The following is a 16,324-nucleotide window of genomic DNA, read 5'->3' on the forward strand; positions in this document are numbered from 1 at the left end:
GCTGTTGTTGTGTGTTGTTACCGCGCTGGGAGGACGTTAATGAAACTGCCTAACAATAAACCCACATAAGAAACCAAGAACTCGCCCTCGATCCTTCTACAGTTATAACGTGATTGGGCAGGCATGCTGTTTATATTGTGGGAAAGCGGAAGTGAAAACAGGCTGTCGACACGTCACTCAAGTCCGCATGGAGCTGGAGGGGGCGTGGCCTCCAGCTCCGCCTGAATTTCGGGAGATTTTTGGGAGAAAATTTGTCCCGGGAGGTATTCGGGAGAGGCGCTGAATTTCGGGAGTCTCCCGGAAAATCCGGGAGGGTTGGCAAGTATGACTTACAAGAGCAACCACAATCTTCTAAGCACCAAGATCAAAATGGTAGAGACTTTAATATTCCCAATAGCAACGTACGGAAGTGAAAGTTGGACACTGAAAAAACAAGACTCACGAAAAATACTTGCCTTTGAGTTATGGTGTTGGCGCAGAATCTTGAAAATTGTGTGGACAAAACGAATCTGAAATAAAGAAGTGCTAGAGAAAATTAAACCAAGCATTTCATCATTAGACAGGATCATTAAACAACAGCTAGGTTATTTCGGCCATATCATGAGAAGAAACAACAACTTAGGAAAATACATCATGCTTGGAAAATGTAAGGGGAAACGTTAAAAAGGAAGACAAAGGCAAAGGTGGATGGAAGGAATTTCAAAAACAACAGGAATGACATTAGCTGAGCTAAGAGATAGAGTGGTAGAAAGAGCAGAGTGGAGATAACTGGTGCATGATATCATCCAAGGTCGACATCGACTAGACCAGGGGTGACAAACGTACGGCTGGATCAGGCCCGCAAACCGGTTTTATCCGGCCCGCGTAATGAGTTAGCCAAGTATTAAAATGAGCTGTTTTTTTTTTAAACGAAAGAAACTGCTGTTCTAAATTTGTCCACTGGTGATTCTGTTAGGCAAGCAAACGGTTTATAGCGCGGCCAAACAAGAGGTACACAGTAAAGGGTAACTGTAGCTCCTCCTCCTCGACCCAAATGAAACTTAAAACCTGCCGTTTTATGTCTTCTGCTTCAAACACATCGTCATTTGGCACCCTTGTTGCCCCAAAATGTCTCTGTCAAACACAAGAAAGGTGAACATAACCCTTTTGAATAGTTTTTACTTCCGTTTCTTACGGTTTGTTGAGGTAGCACTGGATTGATATGTGGACATGACAAAGGAGGTATTTGATACCTAGAAGAGTTTACATGTTGTGTTTTTTGTTCAATCCCGTAAAGACTGTCACTTAAAGTTTAATCCTGTCTTTGTAGATACACTGGGGCCAACTCTAAGCTCATTGTGTTTTTGAAGCTGCACCAATTTCCTCAGAATTTCCAACAAACTTGAAGTGTTTTGTCCAGAGGATTATTTGTGATTTGTACGTTTTCAGAATGTGCTTGTTCTATTTTTGGCCAAAGTTAAACAAAGAAAAAGACCTGGAGTTGTTTTTATTTTTATGTTATCATGCCATGATTTTATCATTCCGGAAGTTAGGAATAGGAATAGATTTTCCTCCATGCGGCCCCTGAGCTAAAATTACTTTGACACCCCTGGACTAGACGGAACCTAAGAAGAAAACCTTACTCCATGACAACTTTAAGAGCAGTGCTGACCGCCAAGTTGATAGCTCTGGCTTTTAGCTCGGTAGCTAGTCCGCTCGTCTCTCATGCCAGACCACCCAGATTTGAGTCCACGGCGGAACAGAAAGCAGGGACTGAACTATGTGAGTGTGACAATTATGGAACATGGAGTTTCACCAACACTTGTGAATGCCATTGAAATCCATGAAAAATATTAACTTTAAATTAGAAAAAGGCTGTATCAATCCAAGTAGTGCGTGTCATGTGCAGGTGTGTTGTCATGGTCATTCTACTGGCTAGATGTAGAATATACTTTTGTTGACCTATTTTATAACCACCCTGATGTTATTTGTGATGTTAAGAGTTCTGTTTAGTACACGTTTGTAAAGCTGTGGTGCGTTAGGATGGGCTTAGACTGCTGTTTGTGTGTGCGTGTGTTTTCAAGAGAGAGAATGACAGCAAACAGTTAAAGCGGAACATTATCACAATTTCAGAAGGGTTAAAACCATTAAAAATCAGTTCCCAGTGGCTTATTTTATTTTTCGAAGTTTTTTTCAAAATTTTACCCATCACGCAATATCCCTAAAAAAAGCTTTAAAGTGCCTGATTTTAACCATCGTTATATACACCCGTCCATTTTCCTGTGACGTCACATAGTGATGCCAATACAAACAAACATGGCGGATAGAACAGCAAGATATAGTGACAATGGATGTCGAGTGGATGTAGTTAATAGTGTGAGAGTCCAGTCCATAGGGGGGCCAGCAGGGGATCTCCTTGAATGGAGACAAGTCAGCAGCGCAGAGACGTCCCCAACTGATGCACAGAGCAGTGGTCCACCCCAGGTCCTGACTTTGAACAATCAGCACTGCATCTGTGGTCACCTGATAACCTCTCCATGCAGGAGAGGGGGGCAGAGCAGAAAAGAGACGGCAGATCAACTGGTCGAAAAGGAGATCTATTTAAAGGTTAGAGTATACAAATGAGTTTTAAGATGGGACTTAAATGCAATATAATGTTTCACCCTCCATGAGCGCTGGGCTCATTCCAGCCTCAGAAGCGCATAAGAGCAAAAGTACTTAAGACAATGGGAGAATACAGGAAAGGCCAGATTCAAGGGTTACGCATCTCGAATGAAGGCACGCAGTGACTGATTTAAGTCAAGAGGGAGAATCTGCGCAATTGTACAGCTTTTTTACTCAATTACATGGGAGAATAGGCACCTAGGTTATTATTAAAGGCCTACTGAAACCCACTACTACCGACCACGCAGTCTGATAGTTTATATATAAATGATGAATTCTTAACATTGCAACACATGCCAATACGGACGGGTTAGCTTACTAAAGTGCAATTTTAAATTTATCCTGCTGAAAACGTCTCGGTATGATGACTTCACGGATTGTAGAGGACATTTTGGGACAGCATGGTGGCCAGCTATTAAGTCGTCTGTTTTCATCGCAAAATTCCACAGTATTCTGGACATCTGTGTTGGTGAATCTTTTGCAATTTGTTCAATGAACAATAGAGACAGCAAAGAAGAAAGCTGTTGGTGGGAAGCGGTGTATTGCGGCAGGTGTTGTGCCGGATAACGCACCCCCGCCGTAGAATGCAACCCCTGACTGTTGTGCCGGATAACACAGCCGGTGTTTCATTGTTTACATTCCCGAAAGATGGCAGTCAAGCTTTACCATTGGCCTGTGGAGAACTGGGACAACAGAGACTCTTACCAGGAGGACTTTGAGCTGGATGCGCAGACGCGGTACCATGAGTACGCATGCAGCTGCGGCTTCCAAACATTTGATCGCTTGCCCGTACGTGCGTGCCGCTATGTGCATGTCACGTACGTAACTTTGGGGACTTTGGGGAAATATATGTGCTGTATGAACTTTGGGGAGGTGAACGGTACTTTGGGCTGTGGGATTGAGTGTGTTGTGCAGGTGTTTGAGTTGTATTGGTGGGTTATATGGACGGGAGGGGGGAGGTGTTTGTTATGCGGGATTAATTTGTGGCATATTAAATATAAGCCTGGTTGTGTTGTGGCTAATAGAGTGTTTATTTACTGTTTTAGTCATTCCCTGCTGAATATCAGGTCCCACCCACCTCTCACAGCATCTTCCCTATCTGAATCGCTCCCACTGCCCTCTAGTCCTTCACTCTCTCTTTCCTCATCCACGAATCTTTCATCCTCGCTCAAATTAATGGGGAAATCGTCGCTTTCTCGGTCCGAATCGTTCTCGCTGCTGGTGGCCATGATTGTAAACAATGTGCGGATGTGAGGAGCTCCACAACCTGTGACGTCACGCGCATATCGTCTGCTACTTCCGGTACAGGCAAGGCTTTTTTATAAGCGACCAAAAGTTGCGAACTTTATCGTCAATGTTCTCTACTAAATCCTTTCAGCAAAAATATGGCAATATTGCGAAATGATCAAGTATGACACATAGAATGGACCTGCTATCCCCGTTTAAATAAGAAAATCGCATTTCAGTAGGCCTTTAAGTTCCTACTTAAAGGTTCTGGGCAACTTTCCCCAAAACCGCTGATGAAATTCTGAGTTGTTGGGTTGTTTGACTTCAGAGACTCGTACTCCCGCGGACCCATGTGTTGTCCTCCACCCACCAAATAATATTAATAAGACACTTCATGTTAATTTTTTATCTGCAGGTCTTGGGATGAGTTTCATGACTGTGCCAACGCAGCGATGGCCGGCTGTCCGGAAGAAGCAGCGACTGTGTGGGAGTCTCTCCGCCAGGAATCCAAGAAGATGCAGTTTTCAGGAAACCTCTACGACATGTGCTCCAACCGCAACAGTCACACATTATCCTCTGCGTCCCCGCGTGGTTCCCACATCCATGGAGAGCTGAACCAAGAGTCTTTAAAAGGGCGAGTCGGTCGTGTGTCAGTCTGCTACCGCCTTCTCCTGCTTATGTCTTTTCTTCTGCTACACCTGCTTTAAAGTCAACTCCCTCAGCAAGGGGACTTTTGAAAATATGAACTAGGTGCATCCTCCTCTCCGACGTCCAGCCCTGTTCACCTTTTCCTCAACATTAGCAGAGAGGATTGCACGCTTTCTTTCTGTATTTCATAATCTCTTTTCATACAGCCATAACAGGACACTGTGCTGAGCTGCAACATGTATATAAAGTAGTTAAACAGATGTGTGTAGCAGCTGAGGCAGATGTGTACACAAATGCTCCTCTGCGACCGCAAATTGTCACTGTGTTCTCCCGGGACTCCATGCTTGATAAGTCCGACCCAGTTTATGAGCCAAAGCATAACATTCCTGGATTGATCAGATCCCACTAGAATTTAAAACTGCCCCACTCAAAATGCATCCAGTCAGTGCACATAATAATGCTATTGCAATTTTGTCTTCGGTTCTACTGATTACAGGAAGAACTATCTTGGAAAATAATATCAATTTCATCTTTTGTCCCAATACACATTCTACCTAAAAGGTACGGAGGGTCAAATGAAACAACGTTAAAAAAAAAAACAAATATTTTAAAATACAGTCATTACTTCGTTTGTCATTAATCGTAACTTTTTGGAATTTTGTCTATCATTCACAATCATTATGTAAAACAACAAGATAGATGTCCGTCCATCCATCCATCCGTTTTCTACCGCCTGTCCCTTTTCGGGGTCGCGAGGGGGTGCTGGAGCCTATCACAGTTGCAATCGGGCAGAAGGTACACTTATTGTTTTTAATGCATTCTAACTAGTAAATAAAAGTTAGCTTATAATAGAGTCAATGGGAGGTACTCTATTCCACCAATAAAGCCTTCTAATTTAAAAAGCGCCAACAATACCCCATTTATAGTGGCGTGCAGTCACTAGAGGCAAGAAAAAAAATGTAAAAAGAAAAAAAAATAATTAAATTGTTATATGTATCCAGTAATTATACTATAAAGGTATTTTCCATTTAACTTCACCAGTTTTAGATTATTTTTATTTAAAATCGCTGAATTTTCACATTTGCCGTTCATATACTGAGAAGAGACGGTGCGGTGAACAGCAGCCAGTTGAGGCACGTCACTGCGTTGTGCCTCAACATGGATTCCGGACTCGGCTAACTGCTGTCCTGCTGTGCAGTGAGACCGTATTGCTATATGAATTATATTATACATTTCCATAGTTTAGTTAGCTGAGGTATATAATGTACAGTGTATTTTGTCAACAACTGTATGTGTGTGACGTATTTCTTGTGCTGAGCGATCATAAAACGGCTGCAAAAGACGCACTGGCTGAGGCTCCAGTAATCCCGCCTCCTGCACACCCGCCGTAGAATTGTTATATCAACTAAAGCCCACACTTAAACTTTCCATGTGCAAGATTGAATCTATTTAAAAAAGTTATTTAATAAGAAGCCAAAAAGTGCAAAAACAATAATGTTCGTGTTGGAGGAGTTGTGAATGACTGCAGGGCCACAACATTAGGTACACTGCAGACTGCAGGTGTATCTAATTCACAACTCCTCCAACACGAACATTATTGTTTTTGCACTTTTTGGCTTCTTATTAAATAAATTTTGTAACCTATTTTCATGGGCTTTTCTCTTTGTGATATTAAGTTCCTGTTATGCGATGTTATACAGTATATGCCTTGAGCTCTTATTTTGAAGGTGCTAAGAGCGGAAGTGATGACACGGAGTGGAGCGTAGGTTTTTGAAAGAACGTAAATAAAGTGGTCCTCGTGTAAACTGGAGCCTCCGTGTTTGTTATTTTGTAGTTTCATACACAGTATAGGCGACATTTATAAACCCTCGGTTACACTTTTTTAAATAGATTCAATCTTGCACGTGGAAAGTTTAAGTGAGGGCTTAAGTTGTGGACTTCATTTATAGGTAAAGGTAAGACCATAATAACATTTTTTTAATTAAATGTGCTTTTTTGTGTGCTACAGTTTGTATGTGTAAAGTTAAAGTTAAGTTAAAGTACCAATGATTGTCACACACACACTAGGTGTAATGAAATTTGTCCTCTGCATTTGACCCATCCCCTTGTTCACCCCCTGGGAGGTGAGGGGAGCAGTGGGCAGCAGCGACGCCGCGCCCGGGAATCATTTTTGGTGATTTAACCCCCAATTCCAACCCTTGATGCTGAGTGCCAAGCAGGGAAGAATGCTGGTATGAGCTTTTAAACATAACCCGTTAACTGCTGCCAATCAAATGGTGAATAAGATACTCTTTAGGGTTCATATGTTTGTAAATCTGACTGTGATGAAGTCAGTGCCTCACCAGCCATCAACCTCGCCGCACGTCACCGCCCATTTACCTTTCATGACAAGAATATTAACTCACTAATGTCAACATTGACATCCAGTTTAGACACATGATTGGCAAGAAATCAATCAATCAATCAATGTTTATTCATATAGCCCTAAATCACAAGTGTCTCAAAGGGTTGCACAAGCCACAAGGACATCCACGGTTCAGAGCCCACATAAGGGCAAGGAAAAACTCACAACCCAGTGGGACGTCGATGTGAATGACTATGAGAAACCTTGGAGGGGACCGCATATGTGCCCCCCCTAGGGGAGACCGGATGCAATGGACGTCGAGTGGGTCTGACATAATATTGTGAAAGTCCAGTCCATAGTAGCTCTAATATAATAGTGAGAGTCCAGTCCATAGTGGGGCCAGCAGGAGACCATCTCGAGCGGAGACGGGTCAGCAGCGCAGAGATGTCCCCAACCGATGCACAGGCGAGCGGTCCACCCCGGGTCCCGACTCTGGACAGCCAGCACTTCATCCATGGCCACCGGACCTGTGCCCCCCCCCTCCCCCCCCTCCACAAGGGAGAGGGGGGTAGGGGAGAAAAGAAAAGAAAAGAAAGACATGAAAAGACACTTGGTTGCAGCCCCTTCACCCCTTTTTTTTTTTTTTTTTTTTTTTACTTTGTGAGGGTTATGAGTCATTTTTCATCTAAACGGGAATATATGAACATCCTTATAGTCAGCATCCCAGTTAGAGCAGACATTGCACAGTAAGTGATGTTTTATTATGTTTGTAGTCTCCCATGAAGTCTCCAGTGAGTAATAATCAGTGATGTTTGTTGTAACGTGGCGTCCGAGGGCCAAATGATAGGAAGACAAAGCCTGTCTTAAACACATGTAAAACCAAACAAAAACTCTAAATAGCTACTTAAACAATCAAAAGTAGTGATGGGTCCGGCAACACCGATGCATCGGCGCATGCGTCGAGCTCATAGAGCAAAACCCTGTGTCGGTGCGCGTACCGCTTTTAGAAAGTCACGTGACCGATCATGAGCTGTTTCGGTCACGTGACTGATACGCGAACTGTGTCGCACTGATGCCTCCTCTGTGCCCTGTGAGCGGGTCTTTTCTACAGCCGGAGAAATAATAACTAAGAAGAGAAATCGTCTAAAATGTAATACGTTGGAAAAACTTTTTTTTTTTTTAATAAAAATGTGTAAAAAAAATAATAATAATCCCAGTCCACAAGCATCCTCATTCACAACACGTTCTCTTAGATTTCCCTGTTATGATACATGTTCACATTGTTTATTGACTGTATCTAAAAAAATATCTATATATATTTTTATTCAAATGAAGATATGAAATAATCCTAAATGAAATACAATGACTTGGTTTATATTATTGTATATACTAGGTCATAAAATCAGTGTCAGTTGAGTCGGTCCATAGGTTGCCTGTAGGGATTTTTAATGTCCAGCAGATGTCAGTATTTAGTGACACAGTATCGACACAGTATCAATACAGTTTTGCAATGTGTCGAAACGCTTCATGACGCCTCATCAACCCATCACTAATCAAAAGAACAAAGCAAATAATCTTACTCATTCAAATCAAGGAAGGAAAGCATGTGAATCTGAATTGTTCACAACAAAATAGCCCCACGCAATACCTTTTCTGCTTTTTTATACGACTTCCCATACTACCTGGCGCGCGCCACTTTTGCCCACAGGTTTGCTTACCAACATAATCTAACATTTCTAAGCGTCAAAAAGTTAGGCTACAATAGCATGTCGTCATAGTGTTAAAAGAGGAACGCAAAGATACTATTGCTATCTAACCCTCATATCTCTCTGAAACAAACCTAAGATTAATTTAAATAGAAAACAAACTACCCCCTGTGAGTTGGTATGATCTGATGTTGTCTGTGATGACATCATCAACCTCACAAAACCAGGAAATGCCTGTAGGCTCCGCCCCAAACATTTCTGAAGCTAAGCTGCTACCACACGTAAGTATCTTGCAACAGTTCAAGTAATACATTTATCTGATACAAAATGAAACCAGTACTCTTATAAATGCTAGCAAACCAATAACATAATGAAGTGAATTATACTTGTTGAGACGAGTGATGACTACCAAGTCCATCCACTATGTCACAATGTTGTTGAAAGAAAAGGTGAACGTCGTGATGCGTTCATACTTGCCAACCTTGAGACCTCTGAATTCGGGAGATGAGGGGGTGTTGAGGTAGCGGGGGGTGGTGTATATATTTTCAAGTATTTCTTATATATCCATCCATCCATCTTCTTCCGCTTATCCGAGGTCAGGTCGCGGGGACAGCAGCCTAAGCAGGGAAGCCCAGACTTCCCTCTCCCCAGCCACTTCGTCCAGCTCCTCCCGGGGGATCCCGAGGCGTTCCCAGGCCAGCCAGGAGACAAAGTCTTCCCAACATGTCCTGGGTCTTCCCCGTGGCCTCCTACCGGTCGGACGTGCCCTAAACACCTCCCTAGGGAGGCGATCGGGTGGCATCCTGACCAGATGCCCGAACCACCTCATCTGGCTCCTCTCGATGTGGAGGAGCAGCGCCTTTACTTTGAGCTCCCCCCGGATGACAGAGCTTCTCACCCTATCTCTAAGGGAGAGCCCCGCCACCCGGCGGAGGAAACTCATTTCGGCCGCTTGTACCCGTGATCTTGTCCTTTCGGTCATAACCCAAAGCTCATGACCATAGGTGAAGATGGGAACGTAGATCGACCGGTAAATTGAGAGCTTTGCCTTACGGCTCAACTCCTTCTTCACCACAACGGATCGATACAGCGTCCGCATTACTGAAGACGCCGCACCGATCCGCCTGTCGATCTCACGATCCACTCTTCTCTCACTCGTGAACAAGACTCCGAGGTACTTGAACTCTTCCACTTGGAGCAGGGTCTCCTCCGCAACCCGGAGATGGCACTCCACCCTTTTCCAGACGAGAACCATGGACTCGGACTTGGAGGTGCTGATTCTCATCCCAGTCGCTTCACACTCAGCTGCGAACCGATCCAGCGAGAGCTGAAGATCCTGGCCAGATGAAGCCATCAGGACCACATCATCTGCAAAAAGCAGAGACCTAATCCTGCAGCCACCAAACCGGATCCCCTCAACGCCTTGACTGCGCCTAGAAATTCTGTCCATAAAAGTTATGAACAGAATCGGTGACAAAGGGCAGCCTTGGCGGAGTCCAACCCTCACTGGAAACGTGTCCGAATGACTGCCGGCAATGCGGACCAAGCTCTGACACTGATCATACAGGGAGCGGACCGCCAAAATCAGACAGTCCGATACCCCATACTCTCTGAGCACTCCCCACAGGACTTCCCGAGGGACACGGTCGAATGCCTTCTCCAAGTCCACAAAGCACATGTCGACTGGTTGGGCAAACTCCCATGCACCCTCAAGGACCCTGCCGAGAGTATAGAGCTGGTCCACAGTTCCACGACCAGGACGAAAACCACACTGTTCCTCCTGAATCTGAGGTTCGACTATCCGGCGTAGCCTCCTCTCCAGTACACCTGAATAGACCTTACCGGGAAGGCTGACGAGTGTGATCCCACGAAAGTTAGAACACACCCTCCGGTTCCCCTTCTTAAAGAGAGGAACCACCACCCCGGTCTGCCAATCCAGAGGTACCGCCCCCGATGTCCACGCGATGCTGCAGAGTCTTGTCAACCAAGACAGCCCCACAGCATCCAGAGCCTTAAGGAACTCCGGGCGGATCTCATCCACCCCCGGGGCTTTGCCACCGAGGAGCTTTTTAACTACCTCAGCAACCTCATCCCCAGAAATAGGAGAGCCCACCGCAGATCCCCCAGGCACTGCTTCCTCATAGGAAGACGTGTTGGTGGGATTGAGGAGGTCTTCGAAGAATTCCCTCCACCGAGCCACAACATCCGCAGTCGAGGTCAGCAGAACACCATCCTCACCATACATGGTGTTGATAGTGCACTGCTTCCCCTTCCTGAGGCGGCGGATGGTGGTCCAGAATCGCTTCGAAGCCGTCCAGAAGTCGTTTTCCATGGCTTCACCGAATCCTCCCATGTCCGAGTTTTTGCCTCCGCAACCGCTGAAGCTGCACACCGCTTGGCCTGTCGGTACCTGTCCGCTGCCTCAGGAGTCCCATGAGCCAAAAGAACCCGATAGGACTCCTTCTTCAGCTTGACGGCATCCCTCACCGCTGGTGTCCACCAACGGGTTCTAGGATTACCCCCACGACAGGCACCAACTACCTTTTATATATTTATAAATCATTTGTTCATGAATGAGTATATCCGTTCGGCCACCGTGTTCAATGGAGAAGTCTGATCTACAAAATGTGCAGGCAGCATACCCCTTCCCCTTCGAGCTGTCCTGGATAAACTGAAATTATTTTTTCCAATCATTTTGGAACTTGCGAGCGTACTTCTTCTTACTCGTTGTTGCCATGTCTATTCTTCGTTCTTCTGCTTCGTCTCTGTTTTGTTTTTGGACATTACTACTTGCCGTAGTTTTGAAGCAATGCATGATGGGAATCCGGATGTTGTGTGTCAGTGTATTAACGTGCCGGCTGGAATAAACACACGCTGAGAAATAGCTCCGGGCCTGCCTACTTTATGGGTTATAGATAAACCTATGGATAACGGAGACATATATAATAGTCTCCTTTTCAGGTGAGAGAGGACGCCAAAGGCAGTGCCTTTAAGGCATGCCCCCAATATTGTTGTCCGGGTGGAAATCGGGAGAAATTCGGGAGAATGCTTTGCCCCCGGGAGATTTTCGGGAGGGGCACTGAAATTCGTGAGTCTCCCCGGAAAATCGGGAGGATTGGCAAGTATGGATGCGTTTGTGAAATTAATGGAAGTGTTAGGACATTTTATTAAACACTTTACAGGCAGAATAAAGCAACTCCCATAGGCTTCATTGTAAGCAGACATTTTATCGCATTTATTTACTATTTAGAATGCTTAAAAAGAGAAAAACATGTGTTCTTGTCTAACATAATGATTGTGAATGATATAATTCCAAAAAAAGTGAAGTTCCCCTTTAGATAAAGAAATGTGTTATTAAATGTGTCACTAATTTATTAGAATTGTATTGGTTTATTTGAATACATTATTACATTTCATTTTTAAATCCATCCATCTATCCATTTTCTACAGCTTGTCCCTTTTGGGGTCGCGGGGGTGCTAGAGCCTATATCAGCTGCATTCGGGCAGAAGGCGGGGTACACCCTGGACAAGTGGCCACCTCAAAATCATCTTCAAAAATGTTTAATTATTTCATCATTTGATTAATTGATTTCATCATTGATGATTTCATTATTTAATAATTAATTTGATGGTTTCATGAACCTGAACTTCATCATTTATTTTGACAGCTGAGTTTGACAAATACAATTAAGTGTTGCCAGTGCCACATATTTTTATAAAATATACAAAAAAAATCATGATTTATATAATGAAATACGTCTAAATTTAAACCAATAATGATTTAAATGATGAAATAATTAGTCACAAAATAATTAATTAAATAATTAAACAATTAAAAGTACTTTTACATTAAATAAATTAATGACACATTTAATAATCCTTATAACTTTAATCCAACCCTAATTAATGACACATTCAGGTAACTATTTTAAGATTTATTTATTAATAAAACTTAGTTCCATTCGACCCTGCATAAAAGGGGTCATCCTGCTCATATCATGTGATTTTGAAATGATATCGGATGCCATTAGTGCGCTATAGTATAAATATTTTACTAAAATACTCCACAAATATATCTCAAGTTGTGTGGGGCGTAAATCTGCATTCTTCTACTCTTGGACGAAACGTTTGGATTCTACAGCCTGCTCCACTAACCAACCACTCCTACTCTGTTACGATCGGTTAAGGGTCGAGGCTCCAGCTGTTGTTGAATGGACATGTTTGTTACAAAATTATCCCCCCAAAATGATTGATTTGACTCTCCATCCATCCATTTCCTACCGCTTGTCTCTTACGGGGTCGCGGAGGGCGATGGAGCCTATCTCAGCTGCATTCGGGCGGTGGGCGGGGTACACCCTGGACAAGTCGCCACCTCATCGCAGGGCCAACACTTACTCCAAACCCAAATCATCTGTTGGCTCCACACTTCAGTCATTTGTTGACTACAAAGGATGTATTATATATGTATTAAAAATTATGGTTTTGTTTGAAGTTTTGTCAATTACACAAATTGTATTTAGCCCATGAAAATAGGTTGTCTGCATAAAATTGCTGTAATTCCTAAATGGTAAATGTCATATTTTGTAGAAACCCCCAATTCTGTAGTAGAATCACTTTCAGATTGTTTTATTTCAAATCCATTTCTGTTGTGTATAAAGACAAACTCATAAAACTGTACAAATACCGGACCTAACTGTATGCACTCATTCATTCCTTTTCTATAAATCCTGTTCAGAGTCACATGGAAGGTAAAGCCTATCCAGTGGACTTTAAAGGCGAACTGCCCTTTTTTTTTTATTTTACCTATCATTCACAAACATTATGAGAGACAATAATACATGTCTTTTTTTATTTTTTTTAGGATTTTAAAAATGATTACGCTTGGAAAATGCAGCTAATGAAAGTCATTGTTGTAGCCCTCAAAGCCCTCTAAAACAACTTCAAAACCATCCATCGATCTATAAACACACTGCAAGTCTATATAAAATTAAGTAAAATGTATCATTTTAAGCACTGCTGGAACTAATTTATTTCCGTTTCCATAGCATCACACGTCTGACTTCCGCCAACAAATGTGTGTTCCTACTTCCGGAAACAAACGTGAGTGTTTTCTAATCATGGCAGACTTGGTAACAAAGGGACAAATGAGGATTCACAACCTAATCTTTTTGAAGCTGAATATACGGAGGATGAACTACTGGTTATCGAAGCGAGCAGGAAAGAAGGGTGAAACGTTGAAGCAGACGGAAACCGAGAGAGTGAAGTCAGCATAATTAGACGCTGTAAATGTGAAACTTGGAGCCAAGCTATGCCAACAGAAATGGCATGCATTCCCAAAATCAAGTGGAAAACGTCCCCGGCCAGCTTCACCGAACAAACAATTGTCCATCAAGTAAGTCACTATAATGTTGATCTTGTACAAACAAAACATGAAATGTGGGCTAACACTTTACAGATACTGTAATATGATTGTTCATTTTTTCAGTCAGTACAGATCGGTGTTTTATTGCATTGTGTTGTACATTACAAACTCAAAAGCCATTCAGCTGTTGAGGCTAAAAGCTAGCTTACACAAATGTGTAGCATTCCGTCACAAGGCGATGTGTTACCACGCAACAAAAACAGTTCCTCAGTGTTCGCTCTTACAATAACAATGTCGCCACAGCTTGGTTATTTTGCAGGTTACGTAACGTATATGAAGTATTGTTGGAGGTTTTTGGATGCATTTTTAAATTTATTTAGAGGTAGAATAGATTGCTCCTATTAGCTCCATTGCTAGTTACCTAGAACGAGCAGATTATTCCAAGTTAGAATGAAAAAAAAAAAAAGTGTCTTCTTGTCTCATAATAATTGTGAAAGATAGGCAAAATAAAAAATAAGTGCAGTTCCCTTTTTAAGTGGGTTGTGAAATCCATCAGCTGAAAAGCAGCATGAGTGATCCCATCAACGCATATGTCAGTAAAAATAGAATAATTTCACTCCAAAATACACCCTGACTGGACTTTAGTTCAACTGTTGCCAAGCTTTGAACAAATACATGACGTGCAATCAAGTAAAACACTTTTAACAAATGTTTCTGGATGACATTCTGACAATAAAATTGCATTTGTGTTCATTTGAATTTTGCAAGCCGAAAATAATAATAATCAAAATTTTAAATCATGATTAAGATGATATAAAATTTTGGACACCTTCTCATTCAATGTGTTTTCTTAATTTCATGACTATTTACATTGTAGATTGTCACTGAATGCATCAAAACTATGAATGAACACATGTGGAGTTATGTACTTAACAAAAAAAAGTGAAATAACTGAAAACTTGTTTTGTATTCTAGTTTCTTCAAAATAACCACCATTTGCTCTGATTACCGCTTTGCACACTCTTGGCATTCTCTTGATGAGCTTCAAGCACACCTGTGAGGTGAAGTCCATTTCAGGTGACTGACTACCTCTTGAAGCTCATCGAGAGAATGCCAAAAATGTGCGAAAAAGTAATCAGAACAAAGGGTGGCTATTTAGAATATAAAACATGTTTTCAGTTGTTTCACCTTTTTTTGTTGAATACATAGCTCCACATGTGTTCATTCATAGTTTTTTTGTATATATATATATATATATATATATTAGGGATGTCCCGATCCGATATTTGGATCGGATCGGCCGCCGATATTTGCCAAAAAATGCGTGGCATTTTCCCAAGGCATGGGAAAATGCCGATCCAGATTAGGGATGTCCCGATCCGATATTTGGATCGGATTGGCTGCCGATATTTGCCAAAAAATGCGTATCGGCAAGGCATGGGAAAATGCCGATCCAGATCCAGTAAAAAAAACAACAACTCTGCTCCGTGTTTTCCAACGCACCTATTTAAATAATACATTCCACTTTTCTTCTGCTCACTAATTTCCGTTCCGCATTTTCCAGCACACCTTCAACACATCCACAGGTCTGTGGATTCTCATGCAGTTGCTTTTAGCTGCTGGCATTACACGACAGGCTCTTCTCACTCTTTCCTGTGTCTCCCTCTCACAGACAGCAAGCGCACCTTCTTACACACGTCACATACTGTCACGTCATACGTCACATACGTATACGTCCTCCCCGAGCAGAGAGGTAGCAGCATGGCTAACGTTAGCTGTGATGCTCGCGCAGCCGTGTGACCAACGTTCTCTCTAAGGTGCGCGCTTGTGCAATTGCGCACTGCTCAAACGTCCTCTGCGCATAGCAATTATATGCCACGCACAAAATCAAATAAAAAAATAAGCGCATAACAATTTTCGACACACGGACACGACAGAGAAAACAGTTTTTGTCATCATTGTTCAAATATTGTAACGTCTGTCGAGACGCTTATCTCCATTCGGTGCCACACGCCCACACCATCAAAATGCCGAGGCAAAAATTTCCAGATCAACACCGTATGAAAAAATTAGTGATTTTTTTAGTTGTGATTTCCTTCTCTGCATGAAAGTTTAAAAGTAGCATATATTAATGCAGTATGAAGAAGAATGTTTTAATGTAGACATGCAAGCCTTGAAAGACAATTTTGAAAATCAAGACTACATTTCCTGCAAATAGGTGCATTTCTACCCTATATTTTAACTTTAGATTTATTCTCATATCAAACTCTTTTGGCTGTCTTTTTGACACTTACATCCGGCGCCCCCCTCCACACCCCGGATTATAAATAATGTAAATAATTCAATGTGATTATCTTGTGTGATGACTGTATTATGATGATAGTATATATCTGA

General features: G+C 42.4%; 1 protein-coding gene and 1 long non-coding RNA gene across 5 annotated transcripts in view; both read left to right on the forward strand.

The window, feature by feature from the left end:
* nrn1la (neuritin 1-like a) overlaps positions 1 to 5,900 on the forward strand; it is a 218,337-nt gene extending 212,437 nt beyond the window's left edge. For all 3 annotated transcript variants that reach the window (XM_061969875.2, XM_061969877.2, XM_061969876.2), the window contains one exon: positions 4,286 to 5,900. In XM_061969875.2, the coding sequence (XP_061825859.1) occupies positions 4,286 to 4,577 (292 nt within the window). In that variant the 3' untranslated portion in view covers positions 4,578 to 5,900. The remainder of the gene's footprint in view (positions 1 to 4,285) is intronic.
* A 4,877-nt stretch (positions 5,901 to 10,777) lies between these two features.
* Positions 10,778 to 16,324, forward strand: part of LOC133612120 (uncharacterized) — a 57,726-nt gene continuing 52,179 nt past the window's right edge. The window contains exons 1-2 of one of the 2 annotated variants that reach the window (XR_009816083.2): positions 10,778 to 13,668; positions 13,743 to 13,960. This is a non-coding gene — a long non-coding RNA (uncharacterized lncRNA). Of the gene's footprint in view, positions 13,961 to 16,324 lie in introns of both variants that reach the window. The other variant, XR_012050623.1, reaches the window with a different exon arrangement.

The sequence above is a fragment of the Nerophis lumbriciformis genome, linkage group LG10 (assembly GCF_033978685.3).
Source record: "Nerophis lumbriciformis linkage group LG10, RoL_Nlum_v2.1, whole genome shotgun sequence".
Lineage (NCBI taxonomy): Eukaryota > Metazoa > Chordata > Actinopteri > Syngnathiformes > Syngnathidae > Nerophis > Nerophis lumbriciformis.